We start from the raw sequence: 20,874 nt of genomic DNA, 5'->3' as shown, positions 1-20,874 counted from the left end.
ACCACTGCACTCCAGCCGGGGTGAGAGAGCAAGACCCTGTCTCAGGGGGAAAAAAAAAAAAAAAAAAAAAAAAAAAAAGTAACTAGTGTAGTGTGACATCAAGGAAATTATTCAGCTTATTTTATTTTATTTTTGAGATGAAATCTTGCTCTGTTGCCCAGGCTGGAGTGCAATAGCATGATCTTGGCTCACTACAACCTCCACCTCCCAGGTTCAAGCAATTCTCCTGCCTCAGCCTCCCAAGTAGCTGGGATTACAGGTGCCTGCCACCACGCCTGGCTAATTTTTGTATTTTTAGTAGAGATGGGGTTTCACTATGCTGGCCAGGCTGATCTTGATCTCCTGACCTCAAGTGATCTGCCCATCTCAGCCTCCCAAAGTGCTAGGATTACAGGCACGAGCCTCTGTGCCTGGCCTATTCAGCTTATTTAATAATAGCAGCCATTAATAATTATCCTGATAACAGGGATGGTGAACATTTATTGCATACTTACTGTATGTCAGGTACTCTTCCCAGTGTTTTTTCATATGTTAGCTCATTTTATCTTCCTAATGACCCATTGCACAGGTGAGAATATTGAGGCACAGAGATGTTAACCAACTTCCCAGAGCCCCAGCACTGCTCAGGGGAAGAGCTGGACCATAAACCCCAGCCTGCTCTCTGAGCCACTCTTTTGCCTCTTGTTTCAAAATTTCTCTGGAGAGCATGAAGTCACAGCAGCTGCTTCACATATTATCAGTATCTGTGGAGGGTTTTTAAAACCACATGGAGTAATCCCAGCATTTGGGAGGCTGAGGCGGGCGGATCACAAGGTCAGGAGATCAAGACCATCCTGGCTAACATGGTGAAACCCAGTCTCTACTAAAAGTACAAAAAAATTAGCCGGGCATGGTGGCGGGCACCTGTAGTCCCAGCTACTCGGGAGGCTGAGGCAGGAGAATGGGGCGAACCCAGGAGGCGGAGGTTGCAGTGAGCCAAGATCATGCCACTGCACTCCAGCCTGAGTGACTGAGTGAGACTCCATCTCAAAAAAAAAAAAAAGCCAGGGGATGGGGGGCGGGCATGGTGGCTCACACTTGTAATCTCAGCACTTTGGGAGGCTGAGGCGGGCGCATCACGAGGTTAGGAGATCGAGACCATCCTGGCTAACACGACGTAAACCCCGTCTCTACTAAAAATGCAAAAAATTAGGCGAAGCTTGCAGTGAGCCGAGATTGTGCCACTGCACTCCAGCCTGGGCAACAGAGCGAGACTCTGTCTCAAAAAAAATAATAATAAGGAGGGCATTCTTGGGAGCACAGTGGGGGCAGGGGATGGCTCCTCCAGGCCAGGGGCACAACATGAATGCTGGTTTCCCCCCTCAGGTATGACAGACATAAGCTGACGTTAAAAGACATCCATAATTGTCAGTACGTGGCCTGCATGAACCCCACTTCCGGATCCTTCACCATCGACTCCAGGCTTCAGGTAAGCAGAAACCATACTCATCCCCGTCACCTGCCATGAGTCTGAGGCTTGCTTCTGGAAAATGAGAGGAAAAGCTTTGGTTTAGGGTGTTAGGGCTGCAGGCCGACATTTTCTGGAGAACTCCTCAACTTTGCAGAATGCGTCAGAAAATTCCAGGGCATGGAGAGGATGAGCAGCTAGCCAGCCTTCCCTGTGACCCGGTCAACTGGCAGAGTTAGCAAATAAAAATGCAGTTAAATCCAAACTCCAGATAAATAAATATGTTTTTAGTCTAAGTATGTTACATACAATATTTGGGACATATTGTTCTTTTTTTGTAGTTTTGTTTGTTTTTGTTTTGAGGCTGAGTCTCACTCTGTCACCCAGGCTGGAGTGCAATGGTGTGATCTCAGCTCACTGCAACCTCCGCTTCCCGGGTTTAAGCAATTCTCCTGCCTCAGCCTCCCAAGTAGCTGAGACTACAGGTGTGCGCCACCACACCTGGCTAATTTTTGTATTTTTAGTAGGGACGCGGTTTCACCATATTGGCCAGGCTGGTCTCGAACTTCTGACCTCAAGTGATCTGCCCGCCTCGGCCTCCCAAAGTGCTGGGATTACAGGTGCGAGTCACCATGCCTGGCCTGGGACATACTATTTAAAAAAAAAAAAAAAAGTACTTGTTGTTTATCTGAAATTCAGATTTAGCAGGGCATCCTGTATTTTATCTGTAGCCCTTACCCAGACAGACTTTGCCTCTAAGTTATCTAAACACACAGAGATCTGGATTTAAACCCAGGCCTGTACTCTGAGCCCATCTCTTGCCTTTGCCAAAATTCTTCTTGAGAGCATGAAGTAAATTTGTCTGTTTCATGTGTAATGATACTTAATGCAGTTTTACCACGTGCAAGGCACAAGGAGGGTAACTGCCCGTTCTGACAATGCCCAAAAGACCTTAGACATGAGGACAGGGTCCACTCTCCCGCGAAGGTGGCCCTGGCCCCGGGCAGGTCCCCAAGAGCTGGCTGACGGGAGTGTTTGGTTGTTTCGGGGTAGCGCCATTTCTGCGTGTTTGCTGTGAGCTTCCCCGGCCAGGAGGCCCTCACCACCATCTACAACACAATCCTGACGCAGCACCTGGCCTTCCGCTCGGTCTCCATGGCTATCCAGAGGATAAGCAGCCAGCTGGTGGCCGCGGCCCTGGGTAAGCTGGCTGGCCTCATCCCCTCTCCCATCGGTAAAACCTATGGCTCTGTGGGCTGATGGTTCTTCACATTTTCCCTTGATAAATATTTTATTTATAATTCTAAATCAGTATCTTAAAAACGATGCTATGTTTTGATAGGAGAAATTGTGAAATACAATTGCTTCATGGGGAGGTAGAGGCTAGGAAATTCTATACACAAATGATTTAAGGAGAACAGCAAACTCCCTCCCACTTCAAAGAGCTGTGCAGATTTCTTACTCCAGCTGTCACCATTTCGTAGTCCATTGGCTTTAGAAACTTGAGGCTTGCACTTCCTGGGGCCATGCAAGAGTACATGAGAATTGACACGTCCTTTTCCTCTAACAGCTTTGCATCAGAAAATCGCGGCAACATTTCTTCCCACGGCCATTAAGTTTCATTATGTCTTCAACCTCAGGGACCTCTCCAATATTTTCCAGGTACTGCTCTTGTAGCTTTATGTCATGCCTGCCTTACGGCCCAGTGCCTGATCCACAGGTGCTTTCCTCATCACAGCTCTCAGGGAGGTGTGGACTGATGATGGTGGTGATGGTGGTAATGATAATGATGATAATGATGGTGGTGATGGTAATGGTGGTGGTGACAGTGGTAGTGATGGTGGTAATGGTGATGGTCGTGATGATGGTGATATGATGGTGGTGGTAGTGATGGTTATGATGATAGTGATGGTGATGTGATGATGATAGTGATGGTGGTGATGGTGATGATGGTGGTGATGATGGCAATAGTGGTGGTGATGGTAATAATTGTGATGATGGTGGTAGTGATGGTAATGATAATGGTGGTGATGGTAGTGATGGTGGTGATGGTAATGGTGATGGCCATGATGATGGTGATTGTCATGATGGTGGTGATGATAGTGATGGTGGTGGTGATAATGATGGTGATGATGGCAATAGTGATGGTGATGGTAATGTTGGTAATGATGGTGGTGATGATGGTGATAGTGGTAGTGATGGTGGTGCTGATGATAATAGTGGTGGCAGTGATGGTGGTGGTGATGGTGATGTGGTGATGGTGATAATGGTGGTGGTGGTGGTGATGTGATTGTGGTGATGGTGGTGGAGATGATAATGGTGATCGTGGTGATGATGGTGGTGATGGTGATGTGGTGATGATGGTGGTGGTGGTGATGGTGATGTTATGGTGGTAATGGTGATGATGGTGATGTGATGATGCCACGTGGTGGTGATGGTGGAGATAATGATGATGGTGGTGATGGTGGTGGTGATGGTGGTGATGGTGGTGGTGATGGTGAAGGTGATAATGGTGATGATGGTGGTGGTGATGGTGGAGATGATAATGGTGATGATGGTGGTGATGGTGGTGGTGGTGATGATGGTGGTGGTGATGGTGGTGGTGATAATGGTGATGGTGGTGATGATGGTGGTGATGCTGATGTGATGATGGTGGCGGTGGTAATAGTTATGATGATAGTGATGGTGGTGGTGATATGATGGTGATAATGGTGATGATGGTGATGTTATGGTGGTAATGGTGATGATGGTGATGTGATGATGCCACGTGGTGGTGATGGTGGAGATGATGATGATGGTGGTGATGATGGTGGTGGTGATGGTGGTGATGATGGTGGTGGTGATGGTGATGGTGGTGGTGGTGATGGTGGAGATGATAATGGTGGTGGTGGTGGTGGTGATGGTGGTGGAGATAATGGTGATGGTGGTGGTGATGGTGGAGATGGTGATGGTGGTGGTGGTGGTGGTGGTGGTGGTGGTGGTGGTGGTGATGGTGGAGATAGTGGTGATGGTGGAGATGGTGATGGTGGTGGTGGTGGTGGTGGTGATGGTGGTGATGGTGGTGATGGTGGTGATGGTGGTGGTGATGGTGGAGATGATAATGGTGATGGTGGTGATGATGGTGGTGATGGTGATGTGGTAATGATGATGGTGGTGATGATAGCGATGGTGGTGGTGATGGTAATAATATTTCCTCTCCTTTGCTGACTGCTTACTCTGAGTCAGGGATTGGGTTTGGCCCCTTACATTCCCATTTTCTCCTCCTCCAACAACACATAAGTTTGGTGCTTATATCCCCATTTTACTGAGCAGGAGTTTGTGGCTGAGGGAGGCTAAGTTATGCCCACCTCCTCCCACGTAAAGTATCAGCCCAGCTGGGTGCAGTGGCTCATGCCTGTAATCCCAGAACTTTGGGAGGCCAAGGCGGGCAGATCACGAGGTCAGGAGTTCGAGACCAGCCTGGCCAACATGGTGAAACCCTGTCTCTACTAAAAATACAAAAATTAGCTGGGCATGGTGGAGCGTGCCTCTGTAGTCCCAGCTACTCGGGAGGCTGATGTGAGAATCACTTGAACCCAGGAGGCAGAGGTTGCAGTGAGCTGAGATCGTGCCACTGCACTCCAGCCTGGGCAACAGAGTGAAGACTACATATCAAAAAGTATCAATAAAAAAAATAAAATATCAGCCCAAATGCCACGCTCTCACAGAGGCCACTCCTCATCCCTCACACTCTGTCTTACTGCCCTGGGTTTGTCATTCAGAGCACACACCATAGTGTGCAATTACCTTATTTCTTTGTGTACCTGGCCACCTCCCCCGCTAGCATGTCAACTCCACAGCGTCAGGGTCTGTTGCATCATCGCTGTGCCTGGGAAATTCCAGGCCCTCAATAAGCTCTTGTCGAGCTTGCCTAGAGTCGCTTGCTTAGTAAATGGCCAAGCCAGGACTGGACCAGATAGGCTTGCTGTGGTACCCAAGCCTGTGACCTGCCCTGTGGCATCGGTCACCTGCTTTCCTTTGCAATTAGCCTCCCTTGTCCCTCCTCCACCATTCACTCTTCTGGAGGATGAGGCTCCAACCCTGTCCTATGAGGAAAACTCCACATCTCTCAGGACACACACACACTGGCATCCGGGATTGGTGGGACCTCCGTGATGAGTGGCTTCCCTGGCCCCAAGTGAATGCTGTGCCAACAGCTGAACAGGTCCCCTCGCCCCGGGGGAGGGGGCTGCTCCTCAGGGTCATCTGTGTCCAGCACTGGGCTCGCCTTCATAACAGCTGATGGTGCTGATCATCCCGTGTTTGGGGCAGGGACTCTTATTTTCCACAGCAGAAGTTCTGAAAACCCCACTGGACCTTGTCCGCCTTTGGCTACATGAGGCTGAACGAGTGTATGGTGACAAAATGGTTGACGAAAAAGACCAGGAAACATTGCACAGAGTCACCATGGCCTCCACCAAGAAGTTCTTTGATGTAAGCCAAGCTGCCCAGTCCCTCTGCCGAGCCCAGAATGGCTCCAGGAGGGTGGATCGTCAGCGGCCAATGAGAACTGCAGCCCTCTCAGAAGGGCCCTTTGTTGGGGGTGGGAAGATCCGTGTTAGGTTCCACGCAATCATTCCAGCAAGTGGCTGTGGATCCGAGGGTTCCACACAATAACTCTGGCACGTGGCTGTGGGTCGGAGGGTTCCACGCAATATATCCGGCACGTGGCTGTGGGTCCGAGGGTTCCACGTGATAACTGCGGCACGTGGCGGTGGATCCGAGGGTTCCACGTGATAACTCTGGCACGTGGCTGTGGGTCCGAGGGTTCCACGCGATAACTCCAGCACGTGGCTGTGGATCTGAGGGTTCCACGTGATAATTCCAGCACGTGACTGTGGACCCGAGGGTTCCACGCGATAATTCCAGCAAGTGGCTGTGGGTCCGAGGGTTCCATGCGATAATTCCAGCAAGTGGCTGTGGGTCTGAGGGTTCCACACAATAATTCCGGCACGTGGCTGTGGGTCCGAGGGTTCCACGCGATAATTCAGGCACGTGGCTTTGGATCCGAGGGTTCCACGCGATAATTCTGGCACGTGGCTTTGGATCCAAGGGTTCCACGTGATAATTCCAACAAGTGGCTATGGATCCGAGGGTTCCACGTGATAATTCCGGCACGTGGCTGTGGACCCGAGGGTTCCACACGATAACTCTGGCACGTGGCTCTGGGTCCGAGGGTTCCACGCGATAACTCCGGCACGTGGCTGTGGGTCCGAGGGTTCCACGCGATAACTCCGGCACGTGGCTGTGGGTCCGAGTGAGGAGGAATTGAGCGCTCGGTAGATCAGGGTGTGGTCACCTCCCTCTGTCCACTTGGGGTGGAGAAAGGCCCTGCTTGGCTCTGTGTGCCTCGCCGGTGTGTCCCATGTGTTCTTGGCGGAATCATTTCTTTGGACTATGAATTCATTTCTGATACAGTGGGGATCAGACCCTCCCACTCTAGGAAATTTTGCCCCAGTGGTTTGCTGGGCCCACGGCAGCAGGTTTGGGCCCCTGGAGACTTGGCTTGGTACCCCGGGGTGACCTCCTAGGCCACCTTGGCAAAGTACTGAATTGCTGTTAACTATCTGTGTGGTCATGGTGGCAAAAACCGGAAGTATCGTCTTTTTTTTTTTTTCTAGGATCTTGGTGATGAACTCTTATTTGCCAAGCCAAATATCTTCTGCCACTTTGCTCAAGGGATTGGCGATCCCAAATACGTTCCTGTAACCGACATGGCTCCTCTGAACAAGCTCCTCGTGGACGTCCTGGGCAGCTACAATGAAGTTAATGCAGTCATGAATTTGGTGAGCAGGCTGGAGCTGATAGCAAGGGCACGGGACCTGGACCGGGTCACCCTCTCCGGTTGCATTATCGACATCCGAGTGGCACTGTGTGGGGCCGTGTGGCGCACAGTGCACACCTCAGCGTGTGCAGAGTCCGTGCTGGTGACAGAGGTGATTCCAGGTGCTACAGGATGTTGTGGGATCTCTCCGGTTTCTGCAGGTGCTGTTTGAGGACGCCATGGCTCACATCTGCAGGATTAATCGCATCCTGGAGTCTCCCCGGGGGAATGCCCTGCTGGTGGGGGTGGGCGGCAGCGGCAAACAGAGCCTCTCCCGCCTGGCAGCGTACATCAGCGGGCTTGACGTGTTTCAGATCACCCTCAAGAAGGGCTACGGGATCCCCGACCTCAAGGTGAGAGCTTACTGTTCAGTAAGCTGCCTTTTGGGGTAGGGTCAGGGAGTAGAGAAAAACTTCACTCCCTTTTCCAAAATGAAGCCAGCGAGTACAGGGAATCCGAGCATCACCAATAGTCCTGATCTAAAGGGTCTTTATCTTAGAAAGCAGAGGCCAGAAAACCTTCCAGCCAGTGTGCGTGCCCGTGTGACTGAGGTGAAGAGTGTGAAACCTTCCGGCCCGTGTGACTGAGGTGAAGGGTCTGAAACCTTCCAGCCAGTGTGCATGTCCGTGTGACTGAGGTGAAGAGTGTGTCTGTCGACTACTCGATGGACACAAGTCCACAGAATCAACCCAGATCGCAGAGGCAGAGAGGTTGGATCCCTGCCCTTGGTCACTGAGTGTTCCAAATTGTTCCCTATTCTCTCCAGATTACAGAATTCAGAGCCATGACTGGGTGTCTAACTGCATGCCTGAGATGCTGAATGGCTGCTTTTGGAATGAATGAAATAAACATTAGACTAAACATAAGGTCTCCCATGCCCAAGACACACTGCTGAGGGTTTTTATTGATTTCTTGTTCCTGAAAATCTGCTCTCCCAGGCAACTGCGTGCCATTAGTTCAGAAGGAATCATCGTGCTTGAGATTAGACCTGAAATCGATTGGGCCGTGCTATACAGCCATGCCTTCTCTGTGTGCTGGGGCCGCTGTTGTGGGGCCAGGATGATGCCAGACCCAAGGGGGAACCTAAGGGGACCCTCCCGCAGTACGTGGCCCTCAGACAGTCGCTGGGCTGGTGGCTTTAACAGGCGGACCTGGAGCCAGTGATGCTGGGAGCGGTGGGAGGTGTCTGCAGGCAGAGACCCTGGAGGGGCAGTGCAGGCTGTGCCAGGGACGGCCAACCTCTGGGAGAGCCTCCAGTTTCTGGCTGGCTGTTCTCTGTCTTCCCAGCAGATTCTACTCCATGTATAAAGGGGCCGGCCTGCTCTTTTTTGAACTCCTCAGATGGGCACTCCCGAACACAGCCCTGTCCTCTGGACCCATGAGCGGTAGTGTGTCATGGGTTCTCAGCGCATCTGATGGAGTTAGTTCACATTGGTATCCGCGGCCACTCAAGCGTCATTTGAACCTGGAGCCGTATGGTTTTACTGAGCTTTCTCCATTGAAGTCTCTAGTCTATTAACTAAATCATGTTGGTTTACGTTCATGACGGCATCGTTTCCTTGCTCTGCGTCCCTGCGGGGATTTTCTCCCTGATCCTTCCTGTCGGGGCTGATTGTGGGTGCTCAGCCTCAGCCTCAGCCTCAGCGGTACTATTTTATTCATCAGCCGCTGCGGCTCTGTGATCTGGGCTATGGAATTTCACTGCCCCTGCACCCATCACAAATCAGCTTTGCTATCGCTGTCATTTCTTTTTTTTTTTTTCTGAGACAGAGTCTCACTCTGTCGCCCAAGCTGGAGTGCAGTGGCGCAATCTCAGCTCACTGCAAGCTCCGCTTCCCGGGTTCACACCATTCTCCTGCCTCAGCCTCCTGAGTAGCTGGGACTACAGACGCCCGCCACCATGCCTGGCTAATTTTTTGTATTTTTAGTAGAAACGGGGTTTCACTGTGGTCTTGATCTCCTGACCTTGTGATCTGCCCACCTCGGCCTCCCAAAGTGCTGGGATTACAGGCATGAGCCACTGCGCCCGGCCATCACTGTCATTTCTTAAGCCGCTTCTGTGGATTCAGAACTAAGGGCAGAGGTAAACAGGGCTATAAGTTCCGGAATTGTATTGGGGGATCCAGACTCCTGAGCCATTCGACATGATTATCATTCTAATGGTGCTGCCATAGTAATAGGCTCACCCCTATTGGGGTGACATATATGTTTGTGATTATGTAATATTATAAAGTAGGTCCTGGAAGCTGTGGCACCTGCTGGAGGCTAGGGGTGCACAGAAAAGGGGTGGAGGATGGACCCTGGAGGACAGTGTGCCGTGTGAAAAGCCCTGGGCTTGGTCCCAAGAAAACGAGACTCCATCAAGATGTCTGATCAGGGGATAGAGCGGGCAGGATGTGGTAGTGTTCTAGGACACGGGAAGGATGGTTTGAAAGCACAGAAACTGCTGAAGGGTGACCTGGGTGGAGCTGGGGCACAAGCTCTGTGATTCCCACAAAGGCTGAAAGTGGGCAGGTGCGACGAGAAGGGAGAACGGAGGGGGAGGGGAAACCAGGGCCAGCGAGGGCTGTGCCGGCCGAGACAGCGTGCGTGACCTCGGGGACTCGGCTGGGGTCCAGGATCCGAAACCTTCAGGTGCTACGCCAGCTCCCCTCCCCACACCCCACACACAGCCCCCGGGGCCAGGCGGTGGGGAGTTTTTATTTCTGTGAAACCTTCACCCCAGCCTGAGTCAGCAGCCAGAGCTGGGCTGCCCCATGAAGAAAGCCTGTCAGCAGAATGAGGGGCCGTGGTCTCAGCGGCTCAGGTCCCCGCCTCCCCACCAGCTTCCTGCAAATGAGAGGGGAGGGGTGAGAAGCAGCCATCGGGTGGGGTGGAGGCTTGGCCTCATGTTATTCTCAGGGAGGAGGCCTTGCTGCGTGTCTCGCACCCCCCACTCCCAAATCCTAACCCTAACCCTAACCCTCGCACCCCCACTCCCTAACCCTCGCACCCCCACTCCCTAACCCTCGCACCCCTACTCCCTAACCCTCACACCCCCACTCCCTAACCCTAACCCTCATACCCCTACTCCCTAACCCTAACCCTCGCACCCCCACTCCCTAACCCTAACCCTCGCACCCCCACTCCCTAACCCTCGCACCCCCACTCCCTAACCCTCGCACCCCCACTCCCTAACCCTAACCCTCGCACCCCCACTCCCTAACCCTAACCCTCGCACCCCTACTCCATAACCCTAATGTCTCACACACCCCCACTCCCAAATCTCGGCTCCGTGTCCTGCCTGTCTACTACCAGTGGCATTGGCTATGGCAAGCAAAGGCACTGCTGCTGATGTTTTGGCCAAAGAAAGGGAAGCCTGTGCCCCTTATTAATGGCTGGTCCCTAGACGGGCCTAGATGCAGGTGACGATTGCCATCCTTGGCTGACAGTGATGACAGGGACGCAGGCAGCTCCAGCTTCAGTAGCACCATGGGGTTCTCAACCAAGATAGGAGGGAGGGTGGGGGAGAACTGCCCTGGGGCCAGGCCCGGAGGAGATGAGATACCTGGGGATGAGGCCGCGATCGCACAGCGGGACACATGGGGCTGGGAAGTGCAGGGACAGGATGCGGGTAGAGATGTGGGGGCCAGCCTCAGCAGCATAAGAGGATGGGAGTAGAGGGGACTGTGCCAGAGAGTGAGCGGGGAAGGTTGAGGTGGGGACAGCCCAGCGGTCACAGTGGTCAGGGTAAGGGCCACTCCACGTGGGACAGTGTGGCTGTGAAAGCCAGACAGGCCGGGAGCAGTGGCTCAAGCCTGTAATCCTAGCACTTTGAGAGGCCAAGGCAGGAGGGATCCCTTGAGCCCAGGAGGTCGAGGCTGCAATAAGCTATGATCATGCCACTGCTCTCCAGCCTGGGCGACAGAGTGAGGCCCTATCTCTAAAAAAGTAAAGTCAGAAAAAAGAACAAAAAAGGAAAAGATTTCTGGTATGGTCAGTCTCCACCCAATGTCCTTGCTACACTGTGAAATGAGAAGAGTCATTCGTCTTTGACTCAAGGTCATTGCTGGCTCTCACACTACGCTCCTTGCCTCGAGGCAGGGTCCAAGGACGTAGCCTTGGCTCAAGTCCCACCTGCGGCCCACCTGCTGCCCACCTGCTTTTCCAGGCTCAGAGCTTCCCCTTGCTTTTGCTTAGCTTGTCAAGAGATAGGAGATTTGAGGCTGGCTTCTGTCCCCGGTCAACTCCCAAAGAGGAGGCCTGGTGAGGTTTCTCTCTGAACAGAGAGATTTCAGGGAGTCGGACTTGCTTCTGAAGGATGGAGCAGCCACTGGGGTGCCTATATGGACACTTTTAAAGTCTCTTCAATAAGTACAGAAGCCCATAGGTCTTGTTTTTCAAATTAAATATTATAGATAAGCAAATCGCCAAAACGCTGGAAATACACATCACTACTTGGATGAAACTGGCAGGCATTTCTGAACATATATATACATGGAAATGGCATATTCAAAAATAACGAGCTATTCCTACTGCTCTGTAAAATGCTTAAAAAAAAACTTTTCATTTATTCTTGCAAAATTCCTATGAAATCATCTTCTCGCCCTGTCCTTAAATCCTGCTGTGGATGACTCTGAAAGGCGGTTGACTGTTAAGGCTCCCAGTCCAAGCCTGCAGTATATTTATTCAGGGCCTCTTTTAGGGTCTCCATTTAAAATTTTTTTTCTTTCCTTTTGCATATGTGGTAAAATATACATAGTATAAAATTGACCATTTTCACTGTTATTTTTTTCTTTGAAACGGAGTCTCACTCTGTTGCCCAGACTGGAGTGCAATGGCACAATATCGGCTCACTGCAACCTCCACCTCCTGGGTTCAAGCGATTCTCCTGCCTCAGCTTCCCAAGTACCTGGGATTACAGGTGCGTGCCACCACGCCTGGCTAATTGTTGTATTTTTTGTAGAGATGGGGTTTCACCATGTTGGCCAGGTGGTCTCCAACTCCTAACCTCAGGTGATCCACCCTCCTCGACCTCCCAAAGTGCTGGGATTACAGGTGTGAGCCACCGTGCCCGGCCTGTTTTTTTTTTTTTTCTAAGACAAATAGACATTTTCGGCTGGGCACGGTGGCTCACGCCTGTTATCCCAGCACTTTGGGAGGCCAAGGTGGGCAGATCACTTGAGGTCAGGAGTTCAAGACCATCCTGGCCAACATGGTAAAACCCTGTCTCTACCAAAAATACAAAAAATTAGCCGGGCATGGTGGCACATGCCTGTAATCCCTCAGGAGGCTGAGGCAGGAGAACTCCTTGAACCCGGGAGGCGGAGGTTGCAGTGAGCCAAGATCGCGACACTGCACTCCAGCCTGGGCAACAGAGTGAGACTCTGTCGCAAAAAAAATAAAAAGAAGAAGAAGAGTAAGACATTTTCACCACTTTTAAGATCTAGTTCCGTGGCATGAAGCACATTCACACTGTTGTGTGACCATCACCACTGTCCCTCTCCAGGACCCTTTCATCTTCCCAAACAGAAGCTCTGTCTCCATTAAACAACTCCCCATTCCCCCAGCCCAGCCCCTGGCAACCTCCATTCTTCTTTCTGTCCCTGACTTTGACTACTTTAGGGACCTCATGTAAGTGGAATCACACGGTATTTGTCCTTTTGTGTCTGGCTTACTTTACTCAGCATCATGTCCTGAAGGTCTGTCTGTGCTATAGCACGTGTCAGAATTTCCTCCCTTTTTAAGACCAAATCATATTCCATTGCACAGATGGACCATGTTTTATGTACCTGTTTGTGCATGAATGGACACTTGGGTTGTCCTGATGGCTGCTGTGAACCTGGCTGTGCTCTGTTCAAGGTTTTGGGTCTCCTGCACCCTGCTTTTATTCTTTTCCTTAGGGACAAGGTCTTGCTACGTTGCTCAGGCTGGTCTTGAGCTCCTGGCCTCAATCGATCCTCCCACCTTGGCCTCCCAAAACCCTAGAATTATAAGCATGAGCCACCGCACCTGGCTTATGTTTCTTAGAAAGTTGGCCGTGTGGGCCGGGCACAGTGGCTCACACCTGTAATCCCAGCACTTTGGGAGGCTGAGGCGGGTGGATCACAAGGTCAAGAGATCGAGACCCTCCTGGCTAACACAGTGAAACCCTGTCTCTACTAAAAATACAAAAAATTAGCCAGGCGTGGTGGCGGGTGCCTGTAGTCCCAGCTACTCGGGAGGCTGAGGCAGGAGAATGGCGTGAACCCGGGAGGCGGAGCTTGCAGTGAGCTGAGATCGTGCCACTGCACTCCAGCCTGGGCGACAGAGCGAGACTCCGTCTCAAAGAAAAAGAAAAAAGAAAGTTGTCCCCATGGCAGCGTGTGCCTATAATCCCAGTTACTTGGGAGGCTGAGGCAAGAGAATTGCTTGAACCCAGGAGGCGGAGGTTGCAGTAAGCCGAGATTGCGCCATTGCACTCCAGCCTGGGCTACAGAGCGAGACTCTGTCTCAAAGAAAAAATGGCCCTGTGCTCTGGGTGGTTGTGGAGGATGTCTCTAATTGAGCATCTTTTTACCAAGGCCCCTAAGCGTGTCCTCACTCCGTCCAGATCGACCTCGCTGCTCAGTACATAAAGGCTGCCGTGAAGAACATTCCCTCGGTGTTCCTGATGACAGACTCCCAGGTGGCCGAGGAGCAGTTTCTGGTGCTGATCAATGACCTGCTGGCCTCAGGAGAGATCCCCGGGCTGTTTATGGAGGACGAGGTGGAGAACATCATCTCCTCCATGCGACCCCAAGTCAAGTCCCTTGGCATGAATGACACTCGGGAAACATGTTGGAAGTTCTTCATCGAAAAAGTGCGCAGACAGCTCAAGGTGGGGCTCCCATCTTCGGCAGGGCCTCAGGAGCCCAGCTTGGTGCCCGTGGCCTACAGGGTATGGGTTTTTGCTCTGCATAGAGCAGGAGGACTGATCTTTCATAGGATGTGAAATCCTGTTAGGAGAGTGTGAGGGGTGGGGCTGTCTGATGAACCGGAGCCTGGAGACTTTTTCACGTGGGTCGTTAGAGGTATCTTGGGGCCAAAAGAAATGTTTTACAGTCGTCCTTTGGTATCTGAGGAGGTTGGATTCCAGGACCCCCACGGATACCAGAATCCACGGAGGGATGGATGCTCAAGGCCCCGATATAAAACAGTGTCGTATTTTTGAAGATGCTCCCCTCTACTTTAAATCATCTCTAGATTACTTATAATATCTAATATAATGTAGAATGCTATTTAAATAGTTGTTATACTATATTTTCATTTGTATTATTTTTTATTGTTATATATATATTTTTTAAATAATTTTCAGTCCATGGTTGGTTAAATCCACAGATGTGGACAGACAACCGACTCTATGTGGACCCCCTCCCCACACACAGCTAGTTTAAGTAGATAAATGCACCTTGACTCTCTCTCTCTCTTTTTTTTTTTTTTTTTTTTTTTTTTTGAGATGGAGTTTCACTTGTCGCCCAGGCTGGAGTGCAATGGCGTGATCTTAGCTCACTGCAACCTCTGCCTCCTGGGTTAAAATGATTCTCCAGCCTCAGCTTCCTGAGTAGCTGGGATTACAGGTGCCCACCACCACACCTGGCTAAATTTTATATTTTTAGTAGAGACGGCGTTTCACCATGGTGGTCAGGCTGGTCTCGAACTCCTGACCTCAGGTGACATACCTGCCTCGGCCTCCCAAAGTGCTGCCTGGCCACACCTTGACTTTCAACATCGCCTCTAGGGTAAGCAGGCTAAACTCCCCTAGTAGGACAGAGAACCCCTTGGACCTATTGGCCCTGTCCTCTCCAGAGTTCAGTGGTGCTGCCCTTTGCAGGGTGCCAACCCCATAGCTCTCCTGGGCACCTGCCGGCCATCGTTTTCCCCTGCTTGACTCAAACAGAGCAGGGTCCCTCCCTCCCCTCTGCGGGCTGCATAGCCCAATTAGTGAATGTCATCTGTGAGCCAAAGGTGTCCCCTGATGGGCGCTGCCTGCTTCTGGATCCTCTTTGGTGCCCTGCCAGTGCCGGCTCTGTCCCACACCCTCAGGTCATCACTCAGTGAGGGGTGCAAAGTCAGCCAAGCAGTGAGCCACCCCATTCAATGGCAGTGTCCGTGCAACACCTACGCCACAAAAGGGGACCAGAGAGCAAGGGCAGCTGGGAGGCTGAGACCCATGACAAGGGAGGTCCTTATCTAGCCATAGAGCCCCCCAGGCCTGTCTCCACAGCACCTTCTCCAGCTGGGGTCCCAGGGACTCCCTGCCCTTTCTGGGAATTAGCCACTATCCCTCAGGGCCCTGCGGGGACCCTTCCTGCTGAACCGAAGGGCTTGGAGCCCGGCCCGTTCTGGGGCCTCATCTGCCCAATGTGGATGCCCACTCCCCATTCCTTCCTTTGCCCAGCCCTTTTTAGAGAGGCAAGGGCCCCTTCCAGAGGGATTGGGACTGCTAGCAAGAGGCATGAAGCCAGATGAGCATTTATCCACGGCAATGCAGCGGCCGCCCTTCAAACCCAGAACCGGGACTGTGCTGCCCAGGCCCTGGGCGGCTGAGCCTGGCAGGGCGCGTTGCTTTCTGGCAGAGCTTTCTGCAGAATGATGGATTAGGCCCCAGCACTGCAGTCCCAGTGGGCAGCGCATCTGTGTCTCCCATACCCAGGTGATCCTGTGTTTCTCCCCTGTGGGCTCCGTGCTGCGGGTACGAGCCAGAAAGTTCCCAGCTGTGGTCAACTGCACGGCCATCGACTGGTTCCATGAGTGGCCGGAAGATGCGCTGGTGTCCGTCAGCGCACGCTTCCTGGAGGAGACCGAGGGGATTCCGGTGAGTCACTGAGGCCACCTCTGCCTGAGCATAGAGCTCAGAGGACAAGGACAGGTCCAAGGGCTGGCTCCCTGGGAGAAAAGGGCGCTGGGATTAGGGTGAGCCAAGTGAGGCGTCCGCCTCGGGCTCAACGTTTAAGAGGCTGCCAGAAACTCAGGCATCAAGATAAGTGAGGTTTTAATGTAATATTTTTGAAAATCAAATTAGCGCTAAAAAATTCATGATGAACGAACCATCAGAAATGTAAACCGAGGTGGGCTGTTGGGTTTTTTTGTTTCATTGTCCTGCAATCCTGTGCCAGGGAGGGGTGGTTTCCAATCAGCCCCCGCGCGGCCAAGGCTCCAGGGCCAGTTCAGGAAGGCTGAGGACACGCAGCGTGCGGACAGATCGGGCGACTCAGGCTTTCTGCCTTGCCTCGAGCACTTGGCTGGAGAGCCTGTATTTGCTGGAATAAGCATACACAAGGGCACACACCTTTGCCTTGTGCACCTCAGAGGAAACGACAGGTCCGACATTCTCTTGCAGTCTCTTTTCATTGAAAGATGGTGCCCAAGGCTGGGGGTGGTGGCTCACGCCTATAATCCCAGCACTTTGCGGGGCCAAAGCGGGCAGATCACTTGAGGTCAGGAGTTTGAGACCAGCCTGGCCAACATGATGAAAGCCCATCTCTACCAAAAATATAAAAAATTAGCCAGGTGTGGTGGTGCATGCCTGTAATCCTAGCTACTCCAGAGGCTAAGGCAGGAGTATCGCTTGAACCCGGGAGGCGGAAGTTTCAGTAAGCCAAGATTGTGCCACTGCACTCCAGCCTGGGCAATAGAGCAAGACTCCATCTCAAAAACACAAAAAACAGTGAAAGATGGTGCCCATGTTCACTGTTTGAGCTCAATCCTTGCCTGGAAATTACCCGTAAACCCTGGCTCACTTTTGACCAACTCAGTAGGGGGGATGAGCAGCCCTTGGAATAAACCTCCCTTTATTACCATCTCTTGTTTCTTTTGAACACATATCCAGTTATTAAGTAGGACAGAATAAACCTGAAACTAGCTTCTCTTTTTCCTAGTTTTTAAAGATGGGAAAAAGAGCCTACTTGCCATTTAGAGCATTCATTTATGAGACTGGCCACTCCCAGGAACTCGGCAGTTCAAAGGTGTCCCTTGGAGCATAGATTTGGGTTTCTAGTTCCCAAGGCAGAGACTTCCTAGAAACAGGCATTGGCCCCACCACCAGCACTATATATATATATACCCTGAAATGTCTGTGTTGGATGAATTCATTACTTTTCAAAATGTCCTGAATTAAAATTAACATTGCTGAGACAATTTCTGGGGCAAAGCTCCCAGTGCCTGCGTTCAGGTAGGTGGGCAGGCCCAGAGGGCTGGGGAAAGAAGTTCTAAATCCCAGGATCCAGCCTTGGTAATGAACAATAAATATTTGCAGAATTACCTGGGCTATGAAAACACATTCTCAGCCTTGTACTTTTTCAGGTATGCAGGTATGTGAATGCATGTGCACGTGCATATAGGCAGGTATGTGAATGTGTGTGCATGTGTATATATGCAGGTATGTGAATGCATGTGCACGTGTACATATGCAGGTATGTGAATGCATATGCACGTGTATATATACAGGTATGTGAATGCATTTGCATGTGTACATATGCAGGTATGTGAATATGTTTGCATGTGTACATATGCAGGTATGTGAATGCGTGTGCACGTGTATATATGCGGGTATGTGAATGCGTGTGCACGGGTATATATGCGGGTATGTGAATGCGTGTGCACGGGTATATATGCAGGTGTGTGAATGCGTGTGCACGTGTACATATGCAGGTATATGAATGCATGTGCACGTGTGTATATGCAGGTATGTGAATGCGTTTGCATGTGTACATATGCAGGTATGTGAATGCATGTGCACGTGTATATGTGCAGGTATGTGAATGCGTTTGCATGTGTATATATGCAGGTATGTGAATGCACGTGCACGTGTATCTATGCAGATATGTGAATGTGTGTGCATCTGTATATATGCAGGTATGTGAATGCATGTGCACGTGTACATATGCAGGTATGTGAATGTGTGTGCACGTGTACATATGCAGGTATGTGAATGCGTATGCACGTGTATATATGTAGGTATGTGAATGCGTGTGCACGGGTATATATGCAGGTATGTGAATGCGTTTGCATGTGTACATATGCAGGTATGTGAATGCATGTGCACGTGTATATATGCAGGTATGTGAATGTGTTTGCATGTGTATATATGCAGGTATGTGAATGCATGTGCATGTGTATATATGCAGGTATGTGAATGTGTTTGCACGTGTATATATGCAGGTATGTGAATGCATGTGCACGTGTATAGATACAGGTATGTGAATGTGTGTGCACATATACGTGTGTGTGTATGCATGTGTGCATGTATGGGTCTGTGTGTCAGAGATAATGATAATAAGCTCTGCTGTGTCCTGTGCGCTGAGCTAAACCCTTCCATGGTGCAGTGCCCACAAGGGCCCCAGGATCTGTTGCTCTCAGGAGCCCCTTTGGGCAGTTGAAGATACTGAGGTTGAGAGCGGTCTCAGGGCACCTTGTCCAGGGCCCCTGGTGAGTCCGGGGAGCCCCACTTTGCTGATTTGCAGGATGGGGTCCCAGGGATGACTGGCTGTCTCATCTTTGTAGTGGGAAGTCAAGGCCTCTATCAGCTTCTTCATGTCCTACGTGCACACCACTGTCAACGAGATGTCCAGGGTGTACCTGGCTACCGAGAGGCGCTACAACTACACCACACCCAAAACCTTTCTGGAGCAGATCAAACTGTACCAGAACCTGCTGGCCAAGAAGAGAACAGAACTTGTTGCCAAAATCGAGAGGCTGGAGAACGGCCTGATGAAGCTGCAGAGCACGGCTTCCCAGGTAGGAGAGTGGGGCTGGCTGCCAGCTCCTGTGCCGTCCCCTGGAGGCCTCGCAGGAGCCGCTACTGTCACAGGCGTCTATGGGCTGGTCACACCAGGGCTCACACTGCCTAAAGTAAGATGAGCACGCTTCCTGCCTTTGAGAAGCATTCACTCCTAGGCCAGAGTTAGTATACTTGTCGTAACAAAAAACAGACTCAAAATGCTTTCACAATGTTGATTGTATGGAGGGCGCATTACACAGGGGATGGCACCTGCCCCATGTCTGGTGAGATTTGATCATCATGCCCAATGCAGTCAATACAAATGCGTTTGTTCATTCGTAAATGCCATTCATACCATGGGGCCTGGCTCAAAAACCTCCCTGGATCCTTTCCTCCACACCGTATGGATCTTGAAGGGTTCTGCCTGCTTCAAACCTCCTCCATCGTGCAGTCCCGGCTCCTTCATCTTTACTGCCCACCATTGACACCCTGTGAGGGGGCCTGAAAATAGCTGCCACCTCCCTGCTGGAGTTGTGAACAGACTGGGACCTCCCACTTGCTTCCGGGGGAGCTTTCGCACCCCTGCCCCCACCCCCCCACCCCCCCACCAAACTCTCGCTGTCACTCTCCCACCAGCCTGGAGGGGCCCTGGCCAGCCCTGCTCGGCACTGCAACTCACTTGGCATTTGAGACAGAGTCTCGCTCTGTCATCCAAGCTGGGATGCAGTGGTGCGATCATGGCTCACTGCAGCCTGGCCTTCCGGGGCTCAAGCAATCCTCCCACCTCAGCCTCCCAGGTAGCTGGGACCACAGGCACAGGCCACCATGCCTTGCTAATTTTTTTTTATTATTTATACAGACAGGGTCTCACTCGGTTGCCCAGGCTGCAGTTGATATGTTTCTATTCAGTCACTTTGCCAACTCCTTTGAGCACCAGGAATGTCTCATACTTGTGACCCTGTGTACGCAGTCAGGGCTTATAACTTACTTTTAAGATATTGAAAAGACTCTCCAAAACGAGTCACTGGGAGTCGTAAGACACGGCCCTGCCGTTCTGCCCCTCTGTGGCTCCCAGCCCTCGTCTGCCCAGTGCAGGGCGGCGTGTGTCGGCTGCGGCCCACGCTTGCTGTTTCTCGGTTTCTCCTTCCCCAGGTGGATGATTTGAAAGCCAAGTTGGCGATTCAGGAGGCTGAGCTCAAGCAGAAGAATGAGAGCGCAGACCAACTGATCCAGGTGGTCGGCATCGAGGCCGAGAAGGTCAGCAAAGAGAAGGCCATTGCTGACCAGGAAGAAGTCAAGGTCGAGGTCATCAATAAGGTAGGTGAAGGCAGCCCAGCGTGGCCTCAGGAAGGCTGCTGCACTGGCCAGGCCTCCCGGGCTTCCCCGTGTGGTCGGGTGCCACCGACAGGCGTGGGAAAGGCTGAGACTTACATGGAAGGACAAGGTTCCTAAACCAGTGGGACCCGCGAAGGAGTCTCTCCCAGGGGAGGGCCCCCGCTCAGAAGCAGGCTTTCCTTAGAAAACTCCCATCCCGTGGCCAAGCTCCTCCATGTTCAGCTCCCAGCCCACAGTGGCAGCCTCACCAGGAGCTTGTGAGAAATGCAGGCTCTCGGGCTCCAGCTCAGCTCTGCTCAAAGGGGCCTGCATGGTAATGAAATACCTGCGATCCGTGAGCATGGGAGGGGTTGAGAAGACCTCACTGGAGCCTGGTCCTCAGACGTGCGGCTCCGGGCTCCTCCCCAGAGGGTAGGACGTTACTGGCCTGGGGGTGGGCTCCTTGCTGGTTTGGGGTGGCTGAGGTTGAGAACCACTGCTTAGGGGGAGCGTCTTCATCATCTTTGGAGC

At 51.7% G+C, this 20,874-nt stretch overlaps 1 protein-coding gene across 1 annotated transcript in view; it reads left to right on the top strand.

Moving 5' to 3' along the window:
• The window catches only part of DNAH17 (dynein axonemal heavy chain 17), a 150,898-nt gene that overhangs the window by 94,534 nt on the left and 35,490 nt on the right, over positions 1–20,874 (top strand). Inside the window, exons 49-58 of the mRNA XM_016933024.4 lie at positions 1,366–1,468; positions 2,501–2,648; positions 3,018–3,109; positions 5,759–5,920; positions 7,108–7,272; positions 7,472–7,663; positions 13,882–14,148; positions 15,964–16,125; positions 18,813–19,046; positions 20,182–20,346. Coding sequence (XP_016788513.3) covers positions 1,366–1,468; positions 2,501–2,648; positions 3,018–3,109; positions 5,759–5,920; positions 7,108–7,272; positions 7,472–7,663; positions 13,882–14,148; positions 15,964–16,125; positions 18,813–19,046; positions 20,182–20,346 — 1,690 coding nt within the window. The remainder of the gene's footprint in view (positions 1–1,365; positions 1,469–2,500; positions 2,649–3,017; positions 3,110–5,758; positions 5,921–7,107; positions 7,273–7,471; positions 7,664–13,881; positions 14,149–15,963; positions 16,126–18,812; positions 19,047–20,181; positions 20,347–20,874) is intronic.

The sequence above is a fragment of the Pan troglodytes genome, chromosome 19 (genome assembly GCF_028858775.2).
Source record: "Pan troglodytes isolate AG18354 chromosome 19, NHGRI_mPanTro3-v2.0_pri, whole genome shotgun sequence".
NCBI classification, from domain to species: Eukaryota; Metazoa; Chordata; class Mammalia; order Primates; family Hominidae; genus Pan; species Pan troglodytes.
The sequence above is the reverse complement of the archived record's forward strand: the minus strand, read 5'-3'. Positions and strand labels throughout refer to the sequence as shown.